Source organism: Microcaecilia unicolor, chromosome 11 (genome assembly GCF_901765095.1).
Source record: "Microcaecilia unicolor chromosome 11, aMicUni1.1, whole genome shotgun sequence".
Classification (NCBI taxonomy): Eukaryota; Metazoa; Chordata; class Amphibia; order Gymnophiona; family Siphonopidae; genus Microcaecilia; species Microcaecilia unicolor.
Genome location: NC_044041.1, coordinates 181,769,574 through 181,795,861, shown reverse-complemented (window position 1 = coordinate 181,795,861; position 26,288 = coordinate 181,769,574). Strand labels below are relative to the sequence as shown.

The following is a 26,288-nucleotide window of genomic DNA, read 5'->3' as shown; positions in this document are numbered from 1 at the left end:
TCATAATATTCAATCTTTCCCCTTCTGAATGTGTGTTCTAGGGCTGTACCACATATTCAGATTCAATTTGATTCGGCCCCAAATAGTGCCCCGAATACATTATTAGTATATTTATTTATTTATTAGGATTATTTACCACCGTTTTTAAGGACTTTCACTCAAGACGGTGTACAGTAAGAATAAATCAACATAAACAGTAAAAATATTCAAATAACAATACAATGTAGGGCATAGTATACTACTTACAATACCAACACAATGTGTAATAGAACATTTTAACTGACAGTGAAGGGTATAAGCAAAGATGGAACATATAGGGGCCCTTTTACTAAGCCACGTAAGCATCTATGCATGCCCAATGCATGCCAAAATGGAGTTACCGCCTGGTTACCGCGTGGCTCTTGTGGTAACTTCATCCTTGGCATGTGTTCGATATATGTGTGGCCGAAAAATAATCTTTATTTTCGGACACGCGTATCAGACGCGCGCCAAGTGGCTTTTGACGCACATAGGTCATTACCGCCCGGTTACCATGTGAGACTTTACCGCTAGGTCAATGGCTGGCGGTAAGGTCACAGACCCAAAATGGACGCGCAGCAATTTTGATTTTGCCGCACATCCATTTTCAGCAAAAAGTTTAAAAAGGCCTTTTTTACAGGCGTGCTGAAAAATGGATCGGCGCGCGCCCAAAACCCATGCCTACACTACCGCAAGCCATTTTTCAGCACACGGTAAGAGAGTAAAGAGGAGTTAGAAAATAAGTTGACTAATTTAAAGAAAGTTGTACTTGCGGTCAGAGAGATGGTTAATATACAGATAGGCAGTGGTGTACCAAGGGGAGGGGGGCGGTGGGGGCGGTCCGCCCCGGGTGCACGCCGCTGGGGGGTGCCGTGGCGCGCACCTGCTCTGAGTTCGCTGACTTCTTCGCGCGCTCGCTGCAGCTCCCTCTGCCCTGGAACAGGTTACTTCCTGTTCCGGGTCAGAGGGAGCTGCAGCGAACGCGCGATGTCAGGGAACTCTGAGTAGGCGCGCGCTGCGGCACCCCCCCCAGCGGCGTGCACCCGGGGGGTAGGAGTCCGTGCTGCATCAGGGGGGGGTGCTGCACCCGGGGGGGGGGCGGGGCGCCGCCCCGGGTGTCCGCCCCTCTAGGAACGCCACTGCAGATAGGTAAGAGAGTAAAAGGCCAAATAGCTATTTAAATTAAAAAACGAATAACCCAGGGCTATATCCTACTGAAACAAACAACTAATATCTGATTTTGCATAGCTTCTTCTATTATTTAAGTTAAAACTCAATGCCTATTATTTGTATTCGGTATTCGTAGTCAGCCGAATAATATATCTTATTATTTGTATTTGATTGAATAGTAAAACATGCTAATCGGTTCAGCTCTAGTGCATTTTACCAGTAAGTAGGACAAGGTTCAAGTAGGAATAGTACTGAGTGATAGAAAGCCTCAACTCAGCATATTAATTGGAATTTGAGTCCTTGCTTTTCAGAGGAGAAGGTAGTGACGGCTGCTGGCCTTGCTGAGTTTAAAGGGGGTCTGGACAGATTCCTGAAGGAAAAGTCCATTGATCGTTATTAAACTTTGGGATTTTGCCAGGTTCTTGGGGCCTGGATTGGCCACTGTCGGAGATGGAGTGCTGGGCTTGATGGACCTTTGGTCTTTTCCCAGCATGGCAGTGCTTATGTACTTATGAGGATTCATCCACTCTCATTGACTTCTGTCTACTGATAGAAAGCAGTGCAAGAGTCAATATTCCTTTTACACACCATTCATGATAACAACTAGGCTATGTGAACCTCTGGTAAAAATCAGACACTACAGGCCCGATATTCAGACAATGGCAGGCAGTCCGCATTAGTGCTGCAATCGGCGCTGACCCCGGATATTCAATGTCGTGCTGTTTCCAGAGACCGGCATTGAATAGTCAAAGTTTTTTTTGACTTGCTCAGACTCAACCAGCTATATCAATATTCACTGTTGAGCATTTTAGTAGCTGAGATCATGTGGAAATTTGAGGTGTAGGGAGATTCCATGACAGCAGGTCAGTCTCGATCGCATTACATGACAGGGTGGGCCAAGTGTCCAGAATTAGTAAAGGTGACTCACTGAGTCACAGGTGGAAATGTCACTCAGGCCCAGATGCACAAAACCTAATGAGCCAGCAATGTGGTTTTTATACTGATTCTAGCCGGTTTAGCGAACAAGGAGAACAGCGAGACATGCACAAAAGGGTTCTCCGAGCTCTTTTCCTGTCACGGTAGCAGCTAATAAAAATTGTATGCAAAAGTTATTACAATGAGCTAATTATTATACAAATGTGCATGCAAAGCAATGAACAGCCATTTTCTGAACGATGCACAGAAGCAGCACCAATCTTTACCACGGAAAATTTAACAGGAGGTCTGAGCCTGTTGGTATGCCTGGCTGGGCTGTTGAGAGCTGTGGACTGTCTGTTGCTAGTGCTGATGAAAGGAAGCTGATCTGCCGGTTCCCGTTCCTCTGATGGACAGGGCATTTCAGTGGCTGCCAGCAGCTTGCAGGTCTGCGAGCACTTTGCACTAGGAACTCTGGATTTTCCCTTTAAAATTCCAGGGCACGGGCAAAGGATGTGTGTGTGGGGGGGGGGGGGGGGGGGGAGAACAACACGATTGAAGGGAAGTTCTGCCAGCCCCGTTTTCTGGAGATTCCTGCTCCGAGCCTCTCTTTCCTGCCTCTCTCTCTACTACTACTACTACTTATCATTTCTATAGCGCTAGCAGTGGTAAAGAGGTGGGTTTTGAGTCTGGACTTGAAAACGGCCACAGACGAGGCTAGTCGTATAGGCTCGGGAAGTCTATTCCAGGCGTGAGGTGCAGCAAAATAAAAGGAACGGAGTCTTGAATTAGCAGTAGAGGAGAAAGGGACAGATAAGAGAGATTCGAGGGGGACGTAGGGAGCGACAAGAGCAGAGAGGTACTGGGGAGCGGCAGAGTGGATGCACTTATAGGTCAATAGGAGAAGTTTGAATTGAATACGGAAACGGATAGGGAGCCAGTGAAGTGACTTAAGGAGAGGGCTAACGTGGGCATAGCGACTTTGGCGGAAGATGAGTCGCGCAGCAGACTTCCTGTAACTTCTTCTCAAGCAGGGAAGCTGCAGTGGGATTCAGCTCCACAGGAACTAATATAGCAGCTTTAGAGACGGGGGCACTGGGAGGCTCTGCCCAGAGGAGTAAGGAGAAGACGAAAGAAGCCAGGGATCCAGGAGAGACCAGCACTGGGGCACCAGGAGAAAGAGCGGAAAACAAAAAAAACCCAAACAAACGTGTATGCAAGCCATCTGTGGCATGCGCTGAGCAGCCACACTTAATGATTGGCTGCTCTGTGCATGCTCAGCTGATCGACTGGCTTCCCCCCTATAGCATGCAAACGAGCTTGTTCACAAAAGCAGCAAGCAGCTCATTTACATGCGATTCTCTTTGGGAATCCCTCTGTGGCTTTTTCTTCCCATTAAAAGCATGAGTTCCTCTCTTTCCACCAGCGTGAGAGGGTTCAGGAGAAACACTGCCAAGCAGTGGTACTCTCCGCTCTGCACAAATATTCAGCACCACTGGATAGAGGGGCTGAATATCTATGAACAGCCTTGTCTTATCTGCCTAATGGAGTTCCTTTACTTCTTTCTTTTCCTTTACAAACCACCTTGATATATCATGGATAAAGATAAGCATAAACACTACGGCTGATATTTAAAACAAACGCCACCCATGAAGTTTGAATATTGAGCTGTAAGTAAATAAAAAAGCACAATGATTGCAGCTTCTTCCTGCAATTACATACCTGTTTTTCCTGGCACGCAGTTCATCGCTTCATAGATCAGCTTACACACCTTCAGCAGCTGGACCACCTTTTTCTTTGGGGAATAAGCTGTGTGCATGAGGCTGAATTTCTGCTGGATTTTCTCCATGCCACTTGTGTCAGGTACTCCGGTCCTTATCTTTAGGTCTCCCAGGCTCTGCTCCTTCATGGTCTGCTGGTGCTCTCGCAGCTTTCTCAGGGTGCCGTCCCTGGTATGAAAGTCAAGGAGGTGGGAGTAGACGGTATTCTTCAGAGGCTTCAATAGACACCTGTACAAAGCATCCTCAACCGTGGCATCTGAAGGAAGAGAAAGCATTGGCTGATGAGCTTTTGGGAAAAGAGGGATGTGCATCATTGGTGCAAATGATGGAGCCTAAATTTACACGTGACCTCTCCGCTTAGGGGTCCTTTTACTGAGGTGTGCTGAAAAAATGGCTTGCAGCAGCGTAGGCGCGGGTTCGGGCGCACGCCAATCCATTTTTCAGCACGCCTGTAAAAAAAGGCCTTTTTAAAATATTTGCCGAAAATGGACGTGCGGCAAAATCAAAATTGGCACGCGTCCATTTGGGGTCTGAGACCTTACCGCCAGCCATTGACCTAGCGGTAAAGTCTCAAGCAGTAACCGGGCAGTAATGACCTATGCACGCCAAATGCCACTTGGCACGCACAGCTGATGCGTGCCAGAATAAAAATATTTTTCGGGCACGCATAGCGGACGCATGTCAAAAATGAAATTACCGCAAGGGCCACGTGATAGCCATGCGGTGACTCCATTTTGGCGCACATTGGGCATGCATAGATGCTTATGCGGCTTAGTAAAAGGGTCCCTTAAGCGTTAATTCTATAAACCGCACTGAACTTTAGGCATGGCTTATAGAATATTGATTAAGCGGGGGGTTTTTCTTTTTTTATATATGCTTTATTTATAACTTTTTACATTTACATTACCAACATAAATGTAGTGGATATTTTCAGAAAATAAAATAGTATGGATTAATACAATAAGAGGAAATATAATTCTTCATACATTTGTCCACAACACAATACAGTGATCTAAGTACTATGTAAAAATAAAAGGAAAAATCAATATCAATGAAATTTGAAGAGCTGTCATAATCCTGCTAGCCTATATAATAGCATTTTCTCACTGGGAAACAATTAAAGGTTTTTCCACACTTTCTTGTAATTCAATAAACTGTAGCAGTTTTAAGGGATAAAAAAAAAACATAATTATTTGCATTTAGTGACACCAAACATCTGTTTGGAAACTTTAACTGGAAAACAGCTCCTAGATTGAGAATTCTTGTCTTGTAAGACAGGAATTCTCTCCTTTTCTTTTGGGTGTCCCTCACCAAATCCGGGAAAATTTGAATCCTTGAGCCCATAACCTCTGCTCTTATATGACGGAAATATGTCTGGAAAATGTTGTTCCTATCCATTTCTAAGGCCAAGGTAACTAATAATGTTGTCCTTTCAGTCACAATCTCCAAAGGAGCTTTCTAGGAACTGAGTCAAATCTAAGTCCGGTACAGCTTGTGGTTGACCACCACTAATTTTCTTTGTTCCAGTTATGTTCCGGGCTCTAGCTATAGGTGGAAGTCCTACTGCTGGAATTCCCAGAACTTCTGTAAAATACTTCCTCAGCATATCCACTGGTGAAATTAAAGGAGATTTTGGAAAATTTATAAACCTCAAGTTGTCCCTGCGACTTTGATTTTCAAGAAATAGAAGCGGGGTTTTTTCCAACGCCAATTTTTTTTAGACGCCATATGTAGAGTCTGGCCCCATTGTATGGCATAAAATACAGCGACTGATAAGCTACAGTTGCATTCAATTCTTAGGCAGATTTACTTGGTGCCTCCAGAGCAGAGTCAATGCAAAGATAGTAGCTGCCTTAGGCAAACTTTTTGCCTTGTTTTCCCCCCCAATAAACTTTAAACCCACAGGCAACCCTCTCCCATCTCCTAGAGTTTGATAATTTAACTGAACTCAAGAATGATTAGTGCACTGTATTGAAAACCAAAGCAATCGGGTTCAAATCCCACCAAAGCAATCGGTTCAAAACTCTGCTGCCCGTCTCGTCTTCCGCCAGGGTCTCTTTACTCATACTACCCCTCTCCTCGAGTCGCTTCACTGGCTCCCTATCCGTTTTTGCATCCTGTTCAAACTTCTTCTACTAACCTATAAATGTACTCACTCTGCTGCTCCCCAGTATCTCTCCACACTCGTCCTTCCCTACACCCCTTCCCATGCACTCCGCTCCATGGATAAATCCTTCTTATCTGTTCCCTTCTCCACTACTGCCAACTCCAGACTTCGCGCCTTCTGTCTCGCTGCACCCTACGCCTAGAATAAACTTCCTGAGCTCCTACGTCTTGGCCCATCCTTGGCCACCTTTAAATCTAGGCTGAAAGCCCATCTCTTTGACATTGCTTTTGACTCGTAACCACTTGTAACCACTCGCCTCCACCTACCCTCCTCTCCTCCTTCCTGTACACATTAATTGATTTGATTACTTTATTTTTTGTCTATTAGATTGTAAGCTCTTTGAGCAGGGACTGTCTTTCTTCTATGTTTGTGCAGCGCTGCGTATGCCTTGTAGTGCTATAGAAATGCTAAATAGTAGTAGTAGTAGTGTCTCCTTATGACAATGAGCAAGTCATTTCATCCTTCATTGCTTCAGATATAACTTTAGATTGTAAAAATACTGCACACTACCACTGAAAAGTTGGTCCTTTCCCAGAATCTTAGATTGATCCTGAACTGGGGATGATATTTAAAATTTAGTGGTGTGCTACAACCATAGAGTTAAAATATGGCCACTAGAGGTCACTGTCTTGCAATAGCATATACTGTAGCCCTGAAGACTGCAAGACCTGAGTTGGGCCACTGGGTCGGTCACCTGACCTCCCTTCTCGTCTGTCTCCTGGGTTGATGCAGGTACAGCTCCTTCTTAATACAGCTAGAAGATATGAAAGCCAATACTTCAAAAAGATTGGGGGGGGGGGTGCCTAACAATATAAATCGCCCCCTCTCTGGACACAGTGGCACCCATGGAGCTGGATCCTTCGACTGAGTTGTGTTTATGGATCTGTTGTACATCTCGGCACTGATTTTAATACAATGATGCAAGGAGAGAGAGAGAAAGAGACTAGCCATCCAGAATAGGTGGTAGTGTGGGGTAGGTTCGAGAACATACATGTGCATTGATATCTGCACATAGATTGAGGCATAAATGCACCCATGATTCCAAATGCATATGGGGATAAAGGTCATACTACATGCAGAAAACAATAAAGGTCTTGCAGCTCTTAAAGTCAAGATTGCAATCCCCCCTATCAATATTCAAAACCATTCACCCGGCCAGGAACGGCACCTGGCCAGTTAAATAGTACTTCTCTGGCTAAACACTAATATTCAGCGTGAGAGAGATGGTTATTTTGGCTGAATATTAGCGGCTAGCTGGATGACCATCTATGTAGCATGACATAGTAACATAGTAGATGACGGCAGAAAAAGACCTGCACGGTCCATCCAGTCTGCCCAACAAGACAACTCATGTGTGCTACTTTTTGTGTATACCCTACTTTGATTTGTACCTATGCTCTTCAGGGCACAGACCGTATAAGTCTGCCCAGCACTATCCCCGCCTCCCAACCACCAGCCCCGCCTCCCAACCACCGGCTCTGGCACAGACCGTATAAGTCTGCCCAGCACTATCCCCGCCTCCCACCACCGGCTCTGGCACAGACCGTATAAGTCTGCCCCGCACTATCCCCGCCTCCCAACCTCCAGCCCCGCCTCCCACTACCGGCTCTGCGCCAATACTCAGCGTCTGGCCAGATATGTTTGGCAGTCAAATAAGGGCATGTTGACAGGTGGAATATCTTTGGCTGGGTCCAACTTAACTGGCCAATGCTGAATACTGGCTTGGCCAGTTAAGTTCCAAACAGCCAAAAATAAACCGGATATTCAATGCCGGTTACTGGAAACAGCCCGGCATTGAATATCCGGGCTCAGTGCCGACCGCAGGGCCCAATGAATTTTAGGTGGTCAGTCATCAGAAGGAGTCAGCATCACCTGCACAACTGTTACAATTTCATTTTCTCTGTGGATATAGAGGGCCCCACAGTGAACCCAAATGCAAAGGTGAAAAAGATTAGGAAGGCTTTTAATCCACTATGCCCCCCCCCCCCCCCAGTTCTGAAGCTGCACCTCAAGAACAGAAGGCATGCTCCACCATCACCCTAGCCTTTAGTTTCAATTTTCAGTACCAGATTACTCATCTCACATTAGGTTGAATGATTGTTAGTCAGCTTATACTCCCTCCCCTTTTCCCTTTCCCCCTCTTCTCGAAATCTACCTCAACCGACCTGCAATAAATTTACACCTTTGAGAGCTTTTTAAGGTTTCTTTTTACAGTAATTTTATCCAAACTAGAAAGTAGAGTTTCTGACCACAGAGCTCTCAACTTCCTGACTGAATGGCATCACAGCATGTCCTCACCCCCCCGAAGAAGATTTAACCAGAAGCAGGAAGCCACAAAAACAATTCAGCTTCTTCTCAAAAAAAAAAAAAAAGTAACAGCTATTCTCAGAGATCCTTTTTTTTATTTAAATTCTGCATGCAGTGTTTAACATTATAGTTCACTTTGCAGAACAGACGTTAGCCTCGCTATGTCTTCAGCCCAGGCGGAGGTTTCAAAATTCAGATGTAATGCTATCTCCTCTTGCTAAATTCAGAGGTTTACAATTTCTTTGCCATTTTTGGAGCTCAAACCTGTAATACCTCCGATAAGCCTCATTTCTTTTTTTTCTTTTTTAATATTTCAATCCAGCAGCTTCCTCCTATAGAGCTTACAGTTTAGTCAGAACCCCAGCTGGAATCTGACACCATCAGCCTTCATTTGCAACTCTCACTGTAATCATGGTCTTTGCTATGGTGCTCCTGGAGCAGAGACTGGGCAGGGGCCGGCTTTAGCAATTGTGGGCTCCTGTATGGACCGGTTTGGTGGGGCCCCCTGTCAAGTGTCAGGGCTTTATTGATTTAAGTTGGTGCTACTGCAGGGCCCACCCACCAACACTTGTGAGGAGAAGAAGGCAAAAATGCAATAAAATGCTATCCCCTGAGAAGTGCAAAACCAAAGGGCGAAGGGGAGTGCAGTGGCATAGCTACGGGTGGGCCAAAAGGGTTTAGGGGCTGATAAATGAATAACATAGCACAATTTTTCAAAGCTCAACCTCACCTCTATGATCATAAGTGCATAAGCATTGCCATACTAGGACAGACCAAAGATCCATCAAGCCCAGTATCCTGTTTCCAACCAGGAACGTAGACAGACCTGAAATTTCAGATGGGCCCTAGTTAACCCAGGTGGGCCCTTCCCACCCCACTCCCTGCTATCATCATCTTTCTCCCCCCGCCCCACCCAGCATCTGTACTTCTCTCCAGGGGTGTGCTGGTAAATTTTTAACAACAGACTCTTTCTCTGAACATAGCCAGCTCTGCAGTTGGAAGGGCCGGGGGGGGGGGGGGGGGGGGGGGAGCAACACTTGCCTTTTTCTCCTCCCTCCCTTCGTGCGGGCACACTAGGCATACCTTTGCAGGCAGCCAATAAATGGACTGCCACCACTCCCAACGTCTTGCCCTGAGCAGCATGCTGGAACTTCTCTCATATGCTCGAGAAGTCCCAGCCTGCTGCCCAGAGCTGGAAACAAGGAGTGGGGAGCAGCAGTAGTCTACTTACTTGGCTGGCAGGGCTCAGCATCCCCACCAGCAAAGTAAAAGATAATTCAGCAGGGGGCCCAAGCCCACATTTTGGGAGCCAGTTGTTCAAGAAGCCATGGAGGGCCCTGCTTTAACAACCGGCTCCCAAAATTCTTAAAATCTTAACAACCGGCTCTTGCGAGCCTGTGAGAGCCTGCTCCAGCACACCACTGCTTCTCTCCCTCCCTCTTCCCCCCCCACATGGCATCTGCTCCTCTCTTCCTCCCCAGTCTACCTCCAAGCTGTACATGCAGGACGTCAGCATGCAACAGAAGAACGAAGACTTTTTTCACTGTCTGCAGGACGAAGAGGACGTCGGCTGGCGGGGATTGGGGTCCCCCGCCAGCAAAACCGAAAGTAGGCGATGGCGGGGGAGGGTTCGCGGGGTGGTGGTGGGGGGTCAAGAGGGCGGGAGGTCGGCAATGGGGGGGGGGGGGGGTCGGCAATGGCAGGGGGGGTCGGCGGCGCTGGGAGGGGGGGCTAAAATGTGCCCCCTCACCTCGGGTGCTGGACCCCCCTCCCACCAAAGTCTGGCTACGCCCCTGTATTATACCCAGCAGCTGATGTAGGGTACACACATGGTGAATGCAGCTGAAGAGCTCCACACAGGAGCAGGGGTTGTGGGAAGTGACAAAGCACAGAGCTTCTGGACCATAGGAAACTCAGATCAGCAGGGCAGGAGTGTTGTGGGAGTGGAGGAGAATGGAGGGGAGAGGTGGAAGGGGAGAAACAGAGGGGGCTAGATGCATCAACCAAACGTTAAAAAATCTAAATCGTAAAAGTGCTTAATGAATTTGAAACAACGAAGAATGCACAAAAAAAAACAGCTCAGAAATGTTCGGTGCGGTATTGAAAAGTACAATGTATCAAGCGTACGTTATCCCCGTTCTTAATTTGCTCCTTAAGCATGCACAGAGCAGCCACAAACGTATTAAACCTACGTAGGTTGCTTACGTCAGACTGGGGCGTGCGAGGGGGGGATCCCGACCTGCAAGCCTTTTAGCTGTCTGATCTAGCAGAAGAGTGCAGTTGAAGATAACTCTAAAAAGAACAACCGACACTGGTAAATCCCCTTTTGTAACAAAAGACCTCTTTGCAGTTTGTTTACAGTACTGGGAAAATTGGCTTTAGGGTGTTAATTTTCAAAGCTGTTGGAGCTATAGAAATGCTAAGTAGAAGTAGTAGTAGTAGTAGTAGAAGGGGAGAGACAGGATTTTTAAGCTGCAGGGAGAAGCAGTATGTTTTGTTTTGTAATGATGCAGGGGAAAGCGGAGAGCCACCTGTTTGTATCTCACTTTTCTTTTTAAACATGCTGGCTTGGATTTTTATGGTGCAGGGGGCCTTAATGGCAGGTCAGAGCACACGTAAAATTTCTGACGGTAAATGATTCGTTGCAATCATTGGTATGGTTAGTGCATTCCGAATTGTCCACATTTCAATGGTAGTTTCTCCTTTGCATTCTGTTTTCGTTAGCTGCTTGCTTCGTAGGAAAAAGGCCTTTAATGCATGCAATGGTTAGGAATTTCCTTCCTTAAAGGGTTGTTAGAGGGTCCTTAAGGTTTAGTGCATCTAGCCCAGGGTGTCTTGGGATACAGAAGGGGAGAAAAAGAGAGTGCCTGGGGGACAGGGAAGGTGAGAGAAAGCCAGGGGGTGGAGGGGAAGCAGAAAGGAAGAGGAGGAAGACAGTGAATGAGTGAATGTGTGTGTGCTGGGGGGAGGGAAGATTAGGAAGGGGGAGGTAAGAAAAATAGAGCTAGAAAAAGGAAGGGAAGAGAGAGTATCTTGAGAGGGAGGGAAGGAAGCAAGACAGAGTGCCTAGTAGGGAGAGAAAAGAATGGAATGAGAGTTCCTTGAAGAGTAAAGGGGAGAGATGAGAGACAAACGATAGTGCTTGGGTCAGGTTGAGGTGTGTATTGGAGGGGGGGATGCTGGGCCACTGCAAGTATTCTGTGGGCCTTTGCTAGTGCCATAAATAATTTCTCATTTATTTCTATACCAGCATTGGCAAATCAAGCACCAATATGTTCCCACTGACCCAGCTCTCCCACTCCCTCTATCTTTATCTCCTATGGTGGGAGCAGAGAATTCCATCTCTGGACTTCATACTTTATCCTTTCTTTGCTCAGATCCCAAACATATGTCTCCACTGCCTGATACACTTCAATCTACTGACAACTTTGTACATACCATCCCTCCCTCCTTCTCCCCTGGTTCCCCTGTTCTTTTCATTCCTTCCCCTTCCTCCCTATTAATTCAATTGTAGATTTATTATTGTATTAGATTAATTTACTGCATTGGCGTTCGCCTCTGCGGTGCGATGTAAGCCACATTGAGCTTGATACAGTTGGGAAAATGTGGGGTATAAATGAGATAATAAATAAATAAATAAACAAACATACCTCCCAAATCCCCAACTCACATGGATTAGCAGAACCCCATTGTCAACCTTGCTCTGCAGACTCTTACACATGACTCCCTACCCCCCCCCCCCCCACACACACACACATCAGCACATAAGTCTCACTAACGCTATCACACCTCCCTCACACAGTGTTTTTCTACCACTTATACACTCTTTCAACGTCCTTCAGCCATCACTCTTCATCCACAACATGTTCTAAATTTCGCCAGTAGATGTTGCTATTGTGCAATGACTCTAACTCCCCTCCCCCCAGGGTTCATGGGCACAACTTCTGTAGCATAACCAGCCCTGGAAGACTGGGGAGCAAAATACCTGAGGCAGAAACCAAACCTAGACCTTTCTGCATAGAGGTGAACAGCATTACCACTAGGCCACCCTTGCTTTTCATGCGTGTTCCCTGGAGGCAACTTGTCCTGCTGCAGCTCATTCTTAATGTAGTAGGAAGATATCGCAACTTGATTGGATCTTAGAAAAAAAGTGTGTTTACAAATTCAAATAAAGATTTTAAAAAGGTGCAATACTGAGATTTGTGTACACCTCATCACTGATTTCTGATAAGGACAAAAAAGAGAGTCAGATTGACAGAAACAGAAATCTGCAGTATTACTACTACTACTACTTAACATTTCTAGAGCGCTACTAGTTACGCAGCGCTGTACAATTTAACAAAGAGAGACAGTCCCTGCTTGCTGCAGGTAAGGAGATAGGTTCCTTGGCAAAATTAAGTATGAGTGTGGGGGTAGGGAGGGAGGTTGCCACTAATTGAGTTTCTGCCAGGTACTTGTGACCTGAATTGGCCACTGTTGGAAGCAGGTTACTGAGCTAGATGGGCCATTGGTCTGACCCACTATGGCTATTCTTAGGTTCATAATGCAGAAGACTATTACTTGTCCTGGGATTGGAGAAAATGGAATGTTGCTACTCTTTCAAATTCTGCACGGAATCTTGTTACTCTTTAGGATTCTAGAATCTTGCTATTCTTTGTGGTTCTACATGGAATGCTGCTACTACTTGGGTTTCTGCCAGGTACTTGTGACCTTGATTGGCCACTGTTGGAAGCAGGATACTGAGCTAGATGGCCCATTGGTCTGACCCAATATGGCTATTCTTATGTTCTCAGTAATGGAATAGCAAGGGGTGCTGCAGGTTAGGAGTTTGGTCCACTGGCAGTGCTAGGGGGAGGTGAAAGGGGATGCTAGTCCAGTACATTTAATTATTATACATCCAATTTTGGGTGGGCCTGGGCCCAAGGTGGATGGACAGGCAGAAGAACTATGTGCCACCTCCACCCCACAGATGATGCAATCTCTCTCTCTCTCTCTCTCTCTCACCCCCTCCTGCATGGCATATAGTCTCTCAACCTCCCTCCCCCGGCGTAGCTTTTAAATAGCAGATCTTTGCTAGCAGTGAGCAGCAACTAATACACACTGCTCGTGCTGGCCTCACAGCCTTCACTCTGATGCAACTTCCTGTTTCCGCGTAGATGGGAGTACGTCACAGGGAAGGCTGGGGGCCAGTGCGAACAGTGTGTATTAGTCGCTGCTTGTTGCTGGTGAAGATCGTCTTTTTAAAGGTATGTGGGAGGAAGAGTTGGGAGTTTTCAGCTGGCAGAGCTTGGGGATCCCTGCCAGCCATGACATAGGTGTGCTGCTACTGGGTGGGCCTGAGTCCAAAGTGCATGGACCCGGGCCCACCCATGGCTACGCCACTGTTATTAACTTTCATGAGCACTAATTATAACCATAAATATCTATCCATGGGAAACTGTTTCTAGAGCATAGAGTGGAGGTGCAGAATTTGGCTGGATAGGTTGAAAAAAAGCGACTGTACCTAAATTGAAGTCTTCTTGGTCTGTATATTCTATAATTGCCTGAATCTCGGAGCTCTCTTCCAAGTAGTTTTTCAAGTTGGTGATCAACTGACGAACCTCCTGCAGCATTTCAGTGCTGGTTAAATGTTGACTGGATCCCTTCAGCATGTGGCCAACAAAACTCTGAACAAGGCCCCCGAAATATGAAGTTGACTCTTGGGACAGATCTTGGATCTGATTACCTATCCGTTTCTCTAGAGACATTAGGCCACTAAAGGCACTGCCCACAACGGAGAGGCGGTGTCGCACTTTCTCTGTCAGGGTGGCGGAAAGGCGCTTTTTCTGGGGCGCCGACGACACAGTGTGGACATCTCCTTCATCTTCCACACTACTGACAGACAAGGAGTCTAGTTCAGGAATAGGAGGCAGGAGGAAGCTGTCACAGGAGCTGAGGGAAGACTCTGATCTGGATTTCTTTAGTGTACAACTGATCAGATTGTCTGCTTCAATCCACGATGCTCTGTGAGGGGTCTGAGGCTCCTTCCTATCTTCTTGGGCTTGCTTGGGGTTCCCTTTATAATTCAAGGGCTCTTGCATCACATCTTTGAGCTCCAGTAGCTCTGGGTCCACCTCTTCATTCAGGTCGCATTCATGATGGCACTCCAGTGCCTCATGTCTCATATCCTGTTTCTTGTCTCCATTGATATCTGAGCAGAAGGCACAAACATTCATGTTTAATTTTAATCAGCTTAGAGTTCCTACAAAATAATCACTTCTAAAAAGAAAGAAAGACCTTCTCTGCCTGCTCAGAAGCACCAATCCCCAGGAGAGGAATGACAGGGACTGCTCTCCCTTCAGTCTCTCTCATTCCTGTAGAGTCGGAAGTGCAAAACCCTTCCTCCTCTAGCATTTCCAAATTAATTCCACCTGTGGGAAGAGAAATAGACTGCTTCCCAAAATATACCGGGCCCCTGACTATGTTTACCACTGAAACCACCATTATACACATTTATGATTGTCTCCTTATTCAATTTTTCCCGCACCCTTCCCACCAAACACTTTTCCTGGCCATATTACCTCCAACTGGACCGTCTTCCCCGTCCTCAAAAGGCTGTGATGACTCTTCTGCTTCTACAGTGTTCCGTTCCAAGATCTCCGAATCAACAGAAATTTGCCGTTTCACCCGCTGCATGCCATTGTTCTTAAAGTTCTGTCTCTTTTTCAGCCTAACAGTTGTCCTGTTTCTGTTTGAGCTGCTTGGCAGGCTCAGGGGTGTCCTGGTAAGCCACCCATCACCGTGCTCATGCAGGAACAATGGGTTTATCAGGCACAGTGCCCCGTTTGCAGACGTCACCTGGATAGAACATAGCTGCTGCCTTGTTGCCTCTGCGGAATTTGGATCAGCCTTCATTTCTTCTCCAGCTGGGACGTCTGAGATTGGACTGGAAGGGGTTGTCCAAAACTCTATTAAAGCACCCACAGAGAAGGAACAAAAATAGGTTAGAGGGAACCCTTGGTATCCAACGGAAGGCGTGAAAGGCAATTCTAGAAGCTAACACTTACAATTAGGAGTCTAATCTGTAAGAGAAATACTAGCAGTAGTCCACAGTTACCTGCCAAACGTTTAGGTGCGACCACTTACGCTGTGTTTTTGGCTGGTGTAAATGCTGGTACCTATAATCAGCAGTCGAGCATATAAATGTAACTACTGTATAAAGTGCATGCTGAAATAGTCGTTATGCCCATTCCATGCCCATTCTTCTCTCACGTTAACGCTCCGTTTGCAGTTATACACTACAACACTTAGACACAAGGCCGGCGCTAGGGGGGGTGCAAACAGGGCAGCTGCCCTGGGCCCCGCTCCAGGGGGCCCCGCGGTCCAGGCATCTCTTCCCCTTCTCCACACCACAGTCTGTCTCTTCCTCCCTTCCCGATCTTCTTTAAAAATCTATTTCCCTTCTCAGAGGGGCCCTGGTGCGGCAGCCATTCTCACAAGCCGCCTGCGGCTGACCCAAACCTTTCCTTCTCTGCCACGATCTGCTCCCCTCTGATGCAATTTCCTGTTTCCTCCTGGGCGGATCGTAGCAGAGACGCAAAGCTTCGGGGCACCCGTAGGCTAGTTTATAAGGATGGCTTCTAAACCGGGGCCCCTCTGAGAAGAGAAATACAAATTTCAAAGAAAATTGCAAGGTGAGGGGAAGGGAGGGAGATGCACTGTGGTGAGGAGAAGGGGGAGAGATGTTCCAACCACATAGTAGCAATGCAGATGGGGAGATTAGGGGAAGACGGTTCAGGGATGAAGGGCCCCCTCCTTAATTTCTACCCTGGGCCCCACCATTTCTAAAACCGGCCCTATTTAAACGCCAAGTTATAGCGCCTCAGGTACACTGTGATGCCTAACTGCTGTTTCAGCCCTGTTTTAGCGCCTAACATCCGTTAACTCCCGTTGTCTTTTGCATCAAACTTTTGACGCACTATATAGAATTACCCCCTTCCCCCGGATTCTATATAAGGCATGGCGAGCTGTTTGTGTTAAATTGGACACATGCCCAATTTACACGGGCAACTTAATTGAGTAACGAGCCAATCAGCACTGATGATTGGCCAATAACAAACAATTATCAGCACTCATTGGGAATAATTGGAATTTACACTCACAACCTTTTAGGCATATTCTAAAAAGAGGTGCACTTAAATTCTAACATGCGTAGCTGAAAAAGGGGTGTAGCCATGGGCGGAATGTGGGCATGTCGGAGGCGCTCCTCAAATTTACGCAAGTGGTTCTAGAATTCAGGGGGAACTGCGCATAATTTAGGTGTGGGTATTTCCACCAGGTTTTGTAAACGGCCGTGCCTAAATGTAGGTGCGTTCCCCGGCCTTACGTGCTATTCTATAAACTGCGCCTAATTTTTAGGCACGGCTTATAGAATAGAGCTAAGCGCTACGTTTGGACGCGCCTATTTTTTTATACAACCTACTAAAATTATTTTTGTCCTTAAGATTAAGAGAAAGGACACTAATTGATTTATGATAATCTTATACATACGAGCCTCAATTGCCCGACAAAGGTCTTAGACCTTTACCAATAGCAACCCCATAAGGGCTAAGTCTCATCGGCTCTTGTGATGAACTGCAAAAACAATTGTGGGAAACAACTCCTCCGTGAGGAGAAAAAACCACTATAGAAAAAAGTAGTCTCTCACAACTCACAAAACAGAAAATAACTATGGTGTCCTTCTCTACTTATTCTTCTATCTGTATAACAAAACAGTTCCATAGGACAGAAGCAGGCATGCCCAAAAATCTCATACTTTTTTTTTAACATTAAATTTTTATTGAGGCTTAAACATTACAAGTTCCGTGAAACTTACAACAAGAACTTATACTCATCATGTAATAATCAGCACAAGATATTTACTTTATTTTTGTTACATTTGTACCCCGCGCTTTCCCACTCATGGCAGGCTCAATGCAGCTTACATGGGGCAATGGAGGGTTAAGTGACTTGCCCAGAGTCACAAGGAGCTGCAGTGGGAATCAAATTCAGTTCCCCAGGATCAAAATCCACTGTACTAACCACTAGGCTACTCCTCCACTAGCAACATTCCATGTAGAAGTCGGCCCTTGCAGATCACCAATGTGGCCGCGCAGGCTTCTGCTTCTGTGAGTCTGACAGTCCTGCACAGCCTTCTACATGGAATGTTGCTAGTGGAATAGCAACATTCCATGTAGAATCTCCAATAGTAGCAACATTCCATGTAGAATCTCCAATAGTATCTATTTTATTTTTGTTACATTTGTACCCTGCACTTTCCCACTCATGGCAGGCTCAATGCGGCTTACATGGGGCAATGGAGGGTTAAGTGACTTGCCCAGAGTCACAAGGAGCTGCCTGTGCCTGAAGTGGGAATCGAACTCAGTTCCCCAGGACCAAAGTCCACCACCCTAACCACTTAGAATAAAAGCCCCTCATACCCACCCCCCAGTCCTCCCCTGTGCCAAGGTATCAAGGTCTGAGCACTCCGCTGTTCCTTTGGAGTATAAAAACCTCATACTTATATTGTCGTCGTTCTTATACGTTGCTGTGTCAGACGCACATCCCTAAAAATCAAAAGGCTGCCAACTATTCAAATCCAGAACCATGACAAGGGCCCCTTTGTTTCGTTAACCTGCTTCAGAAGGAGGAACTTCCATAACAACAAAGCTTTGGACAACGGGGAAGTTGACAGATGTTAAGTTTCCCACAATTGTTTTTGCAGTTCATCACAAGGGCAGATGAGACGTAGCCCTTATGGGGTTGCTGTTGGTAAAGGTCTAGGACCTTCCCCGGGTAATTGAGGCTCATTTGTGTAAAGACTATCATAAATCAATGATTGTCCTTTCTCTTAATCTTAAGGGCAAAAGTAATTTTGGTAGGTTGTTTATTGTGAATTTTTTGCTCTTCCATTAAACGTTTTGCTCCTGTTTTTTAGTTGCCATTTACAGAATCTGGCCCTTAGTGTGCAAATGTCATGGGACGTACACATGGGCATACCGTGGGTGTGTCATGGGCATGTCACTAAACAACGCACACAACTTATAGAATACTGTCAGTTCCATGCATTGATGGCGCCCTTAGGTATGTCAATTTACGCCAGCCATTGACATGTCATAAGCAGGGGCATAGCCAGTATGGGGCCATGGGGGCCTGGGCCCCCGTAGATTTGCCCCTGGACCCCCTGCCTATGACCCGACAACCCTCCCTCCCACCGCCGCCTACCTTTGTTGGCGGGGGACCCCAACCCCCGCCAGCTGAGCCGAGGTCCTCTTCTTCCCAATCCCATGCAAGGCTTCGATCTAGTCTCACGTTGTACATGCAGGACATTAGACTCACAGAAACAGAACGAAGCCTTGCAGACCAGCCAGCGAGGTCCTCTTCTTCCGGCGCAAGGTTTTTTCTGTTTCTGTGAGTCTGACATCCTGCAAGTACAACGTGCAGGATGTCAGACTAGAACGAAGCCTTGCACAGGATTGGGAAGAAGAGGACCTCGGCTCGGCTGGCGGGGGTTGGGATCCCCCGCCAGCAAAGGTAGGCGGCGGCAGGAGGGGGGTCATCGGGTCATAGGCGGGGGGGTCGGCAATGGCGGGGGGGGGGGGTCAAAGTTGGTGGGGAGGGTTTGCAATGGCGGGGGGGGGGGGGGTAGCAATGGCGGTGGGGGGGCAGCGCCGGGGGGGCTAAAACGTGCCCCTCACCTTGGGCTCTGGACCCCCCTCCCGCCGGTCTGGCTACGCCCCTGGTCATAAGTGGTCATGCCTAACATTTGGCATGCTGATCAGGCTTTGCATTGGTGCTCTATAATGGCTTAGGCATGCCTAGGTGCCGTTACAAAATTATAGCTAAGCACTCCCCCTTGTGGCACCTAAACATGGCACCAATTTATAGAATTCCCACCAAGGACTGAAAATTGTCCATCAAACAAACTCTCACAAAGAACAACCATATCTCAAACAATTAATTATTACCTGAATTGGTTATTACTGTTTATTGTAAGCCACATTGAACTCAAACTTGTTTAGGATAATGTGGGATATAAATGTCACAAATAATAATAATAATCTCAGTCATCTGGAAGAATTTTGGGCCTGATATTCAAGGCATATATAGGGGAAATTCATCAAGCAGCATTATGGCCTTAATGCGTGTTAAAGGAATTAGCACACACTTACCCCTGGATTCTATATAGCGCACCTAGAGATCCACGCCAAAATCTAGGCATATTCTATAACAACACACATAACTTAATTGACTCAACCAGCTAATCAGCATTGATAACAGAACTTAACAAGCAATAATTAGCACTAATTGGCAATAATTAGAATTTACGCACACAACTCACTAACCATATTCTGTAATAAACTGTGCCTAAGTTCTAAAGCGTGCAGATCAAAAGGGGCTTGGCTATGGGTGGGGAAATAGGCGTTCCGTGAGCATTCCAAAATTTATGCGCGTAGTTGTAGAATACGGCCCAGTGTGTGTAAATCTACACTCGGGGATTTACACCACATTTTCGTTGGTGTAAATGGAGGCACATAGTTTTAGGCGCTGGGATATAAATTAAGCGTATTCTATATGCCGCGCCTAAATGTAGCCGCTGCTTATAGAATTCACTTAGGTGCAGATGTTTGCCGCACAGATTTTTTAGGCACCTTATAGAGAATCTGGCATGCACTAATTCCCTTAATGCGGGTTAAGGCGCATTAAGGCCATAACGCTACTTTATGGTTTCCCCCTTATGCTCCTAAGTTTGAGAGTTATGCTCATAAATTGGCCTCGTGGAACATTTACCAGGGCTGAGTGTACAAATCTTTACTCAAAATGTCACTGAACTCTTAAATTTAGGAACATAAAAAGTGACTGGCAACAGGGGTAGATTTAGGGTGGGGAAAAGAAGTTAGAAGCTTAGCACTAATTTTCAGCACTAGCCTCATAAATCTAGACAAACGAACAACAAGGCTTAAATTTATGTACATAGCTTTTAAGCTCCTAAATTAAGAAGAAAGTTGTGCTCCTAAATCTGGCTGAAAATAGGGCACAAGTTTATGAGCCTAAGCTAGGGCCATAAATATAGGAGCTTAGCATTTTCTGAATATCAGGCCCTGTATCTTTATCTTTTTTCAACATTTACCAGACTACCTTTCTGCCAGGCAGGTCAAACAGCTTTATAATACTAAAATTAATACCTAATAAAAAGGAACCCCATAACTATGATGAGGAAGCAGATAAGCCATGGGGCCCTTTTACTAAGCTGTCCTAAAAAGTGGTCTGCGCTATCATTAGCGCGTGGGTTTCCCACGCACTGAGGTCACATTTAGTGCAGCTGTAAAATGGCCACATTTCCTATTCCCTCCATTAATGGCCATGCGCTAAAGAGTGTGTGGCCATTAACGCAGGAGCCCTTACCTATTCCCACACACTAATTAGTTAGTGCGCCGTGATGCAGCTGTGCTCACTGATTAGCAGTGGGCATGCCTAATCTTTGTCCCCAAACACGTCCCTAGCACTAAAAAGTATAAAGTATTTTTTAACACACGGGAAGCATATGCAGATGGCAAAACTAATGCAGGATGCCTCAGCATGGCCTGCAGTAGTGATTTTTAACCAGCTGTAAGCGTGCGTTAATGCTTATTGCAGCTTAGTAAAACAGCCCTCATATTTCTATCCCTGCAGGTCTAAAATGCCTCTCTGTGAGGGACAGGGAGTCATATATTTTTCTAAGACAGTGTTTCTCAAACTTACATAGTAGTAACATAGTAAATGACGGCAGATAAAGACCTGTATGGCCCATCCAGTCTGCCCAACAAGATATTTTATATGCATACCCGAGTTTGATTTGTCCTTGCCTTTCTCGGGGCACAGACCGTAGACGTCTGCCTAGCACTGTTCTTGTACTAAGTTCTGAAGCTAATGTCGAAGCCCCTTAAAATGTCCACTCCAGCCCATCCCTATCTATTTAGTCACTATCAGGGCATGGACCGTAGAAGTCTGCCCAGCTCCCATTTTGTTTCTCAAATACCAGCATCGCCATCCAATCTCCGCTAAGATTCTGCGGAACCATTCCTTCTAAACAGGATTCCTTTGTGTTTATCATAAGTACATAAGTAATGCCATACTGGGAAAAAACCAAGGGTCCATCGAGCCCAGCATCCTGTCCACGACAGCGGCCAATACAGGCCAAGGGCACCTGGCAAGCTTCCCAAACGTACAAACATTCTATACATGTTATTCCTGGAATTTTGGAGTTTTCCAAGTCCGTTTAGTAGCGGTTTATGGACTTGTCCTTTAGGAAACCGTCCAACCCCTTTTTAAACTCTGCTAAGCTAACCGCCTTCACCACTTTCTCCGGCAACGAATTCCAGAGTTTAATTACACGTTGGGTGAAGAAAAATTTTCTCCGATTTGTTTTAAATTTACTACACTGTAGTTTCATCGCATGCCCCCTAGTCCTAGTATTTTTGGAAAGCGTGAACAGACGCTTCACATCCACCTGTTCCACTCCACTCATTATTTTATATACCTCTATCATGTCTCCCCTCAGCCGTCTCTTCTCCAAGCTGTATAGCCCTAGCCTCCTTAGTCTTTCTTCATAGGGAAGTCGTCCCATCCCCGCTATCATTTTAGTCGCCCTTCGCTGCACCTTTTCCAATTCTACTATATCTTTCTTGAGATGCGGCGACCAGAATTGAACACAATACTCAAGGTGCGGTCGCACCATGGAGCGATATAACGGCATTATAACATCCTCACACCTGTTTTCCATACCTTTCCTGATAATACCCAACATTCTATTCGCTTTCTTAGCCGCAGCAGCACACTGAGCAGAAGGTTTCAGTGTGTTATCGTCGACGACACCCAGATCCCTTTCTTGGTCCGTAACTCCTAACGTGGAACCTTGCATGACGTAGCTATAATTCGGGTTCTTTTTTCCCACATGCATCACACTTATTAGCTCACGCTCTGCTTTCCTGTTCTGTAATATTTCTAGCACACCCTTCCCTCGCAAAGGTGCAATTAGCTTTTTAGAACTGCGGTACAATCTATTGCAATTAAAAATATATCAATCCAAAACATCATGGTGTCCCCTAGGACACATATCCTGACTCCCTAGGATGACCACACCCCATTTTGAGAACCGTTGCTCTAGGGTTTCAGAATTTGCTCTTGTGAAGCAAGAGGTTCCATAGCAAAAAGGATTCGCCCAGTAAAGAAAGAAAGAAAGAAAAGTGGAGGAGTGGCCTAGTGGTTAGGGTGGTGGACTTTGGGCCTGGGGAGCTGAGGAACTGAGTTCAATTCCCACTTCAGGCACAGGCAGCTCCTTGTGACTCTGGGCAAGTCACTTAACCCTCCATTGCCCCATGTAAGCAGCATTGAGCCTTCCATGAGTGGGAAAGCGCAGGGTACAAATGTAACAAAAATAAAATAGATACTATTGGAGATTCTACATGGAATGTTGCTACTATTGGATTCTACATGGAATGTTGCTATTCCACTAGCAACATTCCATGTAGAAGGCTGCGCAGGCTTCTGTTTCTGTGAGTCTGACATCCTGCACGTATGTGCAGGACGTCAGACTCACAGAAGCAGAAGCCTGCGCAGCCACATTGGTGATCTGCAAGGGCCGACTTCTACATGGAATGTTGCTAGTGGAATAGCAACATTCCATGTAGAATCTCAAATAGTAGCAACAGTGGAGGAGTGGCCTAGTGGTTAGGGTGGTGGACTTTGGTCCTGAGGAACTGAGTTCAATTCCCACTTCAGGCACAGGCAGCTCCTTGTGACTCTGGGCAAGTCACTTAACCCTCCATTGCCCCATGTAAGCCGCATTGAGCCTGCCTTGAGTGGGAAAGCACAGGGTACAAATGTAACAAAAATAAAACAGATACTATTGGAGATTCTACATGGAATGTTGCTATTCCACTAGCAACATTCCATGTAGAAGGCTGCGCAGGCTTCTGTTTCTATGAGTCTGACGTCCTGCACATACGTGCAGGACGTCAGAGTCACAGAAGCCTGTGCGGCCACATTGGTGATCTGCAAGGGTTGACTTCTACATGGAATGTTGCTAGTGGAGGAGTGGCCTAGTGGTTAGGGTGGTGGACTTTGGTCCTGGGGAACTGAGTTCGATTCCCACTTCAGGCACAGGCAGCTCCTTGTGACTCTGGGCAAGTCACTTAACCCTCCATTGCCCCATGGAAGCTGCATTGAGCCTGCCATGAGTGGGAAAGCGCAGGGTACAAATGTAACAAAAATAAAATAAATGTCTCCTCATAACCTTTCATAATCTTCCTAGCAAACAAATTAAAAAAAAAAAACATTAACAAATCTGATATTTTAATCATAAAGCATAAAGGTAGTAGGTAAGAAACTCACTCATTCCGAGTCTGGCAATGGCGTGGAGTTCAGAGCTGCTGGTAGCACTCAGAAAATCAGACGGCAACCGCAAGGGAGAAGGCAACACATCTCTGAAAAGGAGAAAACATCTACTTCTTATAGTGCCACCGCTAGTTCCTGATTCACTTCACAGGAAAAGAGTGGTTTAATAACTCACACACACCTCCTCCTTTCCAGTGCCTTCCCCCACTTTTCAATGGGGCTCCTCTCTCCCTACACTGCTGCCTTCTACCCACACCCCACACAGCCCTTTATCCTCCCCGAGCTTTTTCTCATCTTCATCTGCTGTGCCCTCCAGCAGCCCCTTTCTGCTGTTTCTATGTCTTTCCCACCCCACTCAACCTCTCTAAAGGCAGTACACACTGCTTTGTCCTTTGAACTATCTCTTCTCCCTGCAAACTTCCCCACCATATTAATATTATTAACAATTAGAAAAAAAAGGGAAGAATGAGGTAATACACTAAAGTCCATGTACAAGAGAAGTGCAGTCATGAACTGAATCAGTCAGCTCATTTCTCTAGAATTCCTTGCCAGAGAATGTGGCAAAAGCAGTTAGCTTTGTGGGATTTAAGGGAAGGGAAATGGGACTTGATATACCACCTTTCTGAGTTTTTTTGCAACTACATTCAAAGCAGTTTACATATATTCAGGTACTTATTTTGTATCAGGGGCAATGGAGGGTTAAAAGTCACTTGCCCAGAGTCACAAGGATCTGCAGTGGGAATCAAACTCAGTTCCCCAGGATCAAAGTCCACTGCACTGACCACTAGGCTACTCCTCCACTCATTCCACCAATAAGAGCCAACCTCATCAGTGATGTCACAATGGCTTGATTGCCCGATACTTGGCTCACTTCTGATATTGTGATGTCATAAGGGACAGGGAGAAAGGGAAATGGGACTTGATATACTGCCTTTCTGAGGTTTTTGCAACTACATTCAAAGCAGTTTACATACATTCAGGTACTTATTTTGTACCAGGGACAATGGAGGGTTAAGTGACTTGCCCAGAGTCACAAGGAGCTGCAGTGGGAATTGAACTCAGTTCCCCAGGATCAAAGTCCACTGCACTAACCACTAGGCCACTCCTTCACTCAAGAAAGGTTTGGCTAGCTTCCTAAAAGAAAAGTCCATAAGCCATTATTAAAATGGACTTGGGACAATCCACTGCTTATTTCTGAGATAAGCAGCATAAAATGTATTGTACTTTTTTGGGGATCTTTCCAGGTACTTGTGATCTGGATTGGCCACTGCTGGAAACAGGATGCTGGGTTTGATGGACCTTTGGTCTGACCCAGTAAGGCAACACTTATGTACTTATGTAATATCTTCTTCCAAAAGATATATTTTTTGTGTGTTTTTAGCTCTGTTTCCCAAGGCAGATTTTGAATTGTGGAAAAGTGTTCCTTGTCCCCATTTCACAAAATGTAAGCATGCTTTGTCCTTTGAACTATCTCTTCTCCCTGCAAACTTCCCCACCATATTAATATTTACATATCTTAATGTGGTGTTTAAACCACAGAGACAGCGTTCTCTGATCTCACTTACAAACCCAAAATAGTGCTGTAAGCACAAAGTGAGTCGTTTTTTTAAAAAGTTGACAGAATTATAAATGTTTATTAAAAAAAAAACCACATTTGGTGGTACTGTTCAGAATTTTCAAACTTGTGTTAATTCAACCTTAAGTCTATTTGTGTTTGCAGAGTGACTAATTCCAAGGTTTTGTATCAGCCTAGTAAAATTCTTTGGACTAACTGGAGTTAGTTAGCAGAATTTTAAAAAGGGTTGGACGGCTTCCTGGAGGAAAAGGCCATAGAATGTTATTGAATGGACGTGGGGAAAATCCACTATTTCTGGGATGAGCGGGACAAATCGTTTGTTCTTTTGGCCGCTGTCGGAGACAGGGTGCTGGGCTCGAAGAAAAACACAAGCGAAATAACAAACTACAGACCAGTAGCATCCATACCACTAATAACTAAAATAACCGAAGGGATGGTTACCAAACAACTCACAAACTACCTCAACAAGTTCTCCATACTACACGACTCCCAATCAGGATTCCGGTCAAATCATAGCACAGAAACAGTGCTAATTACCCTAATGACCAAATTCAAACAAATGATTGCAACCGGCAACAATATACTCCTACTACAATTTGACATGTCGAGTGCCTTTGATATGGTAGACCACGAAATCCTACTAAACATTCTCGAATACTTTGGCTTAGGAGGTAATGTTCTAAACTGGTTCAAGGGGTTCTTAACCACACGTTCATATCAAGTCACATCAAACTCAACTACGTCAGCTGCATGGACACCTGATTGTGGAGTACCGCAAGGATCCCCCCTCTCACCAACTATTTTCAATCTAATGATGACCCCCCTGGCAAAACTTTTATCTAACCATAACCTCAATCCACATATATATGCCGATGATGTAACGATATATATACCATTCAAAAAAGACATCAATGAAATCTCTAACGAAATCAGCCAAAGTCTACACATCATGAATACCTGG

General features: G+C 45.7%; 1 protein-coding gene across 1 annotated transcript in view; it reads right to left on the bottom strand.

Moving 5' to 3' along the window:
- RINL (Ras and Rab interactor like) overlaps positions 1–26,288 on the bottom strand; it is a 46,478-nt gene that overhangs the window by 5,966 nt on the left and 14,224 nt on the right. Inside the window, 4 exon segments of the mRNA XM_030219998.1 lie at positions 3,826–4,140; positions 13,862–14,548; positions 14,919–15,305; positions 23,749–23,840. Coding sequence (XP_030075858.1) covers positions 3,826–4,140; positions 13,862–14,548; positions 14,919–15,305; positions 23,749–23,840 — 1,481 coding nt within the window.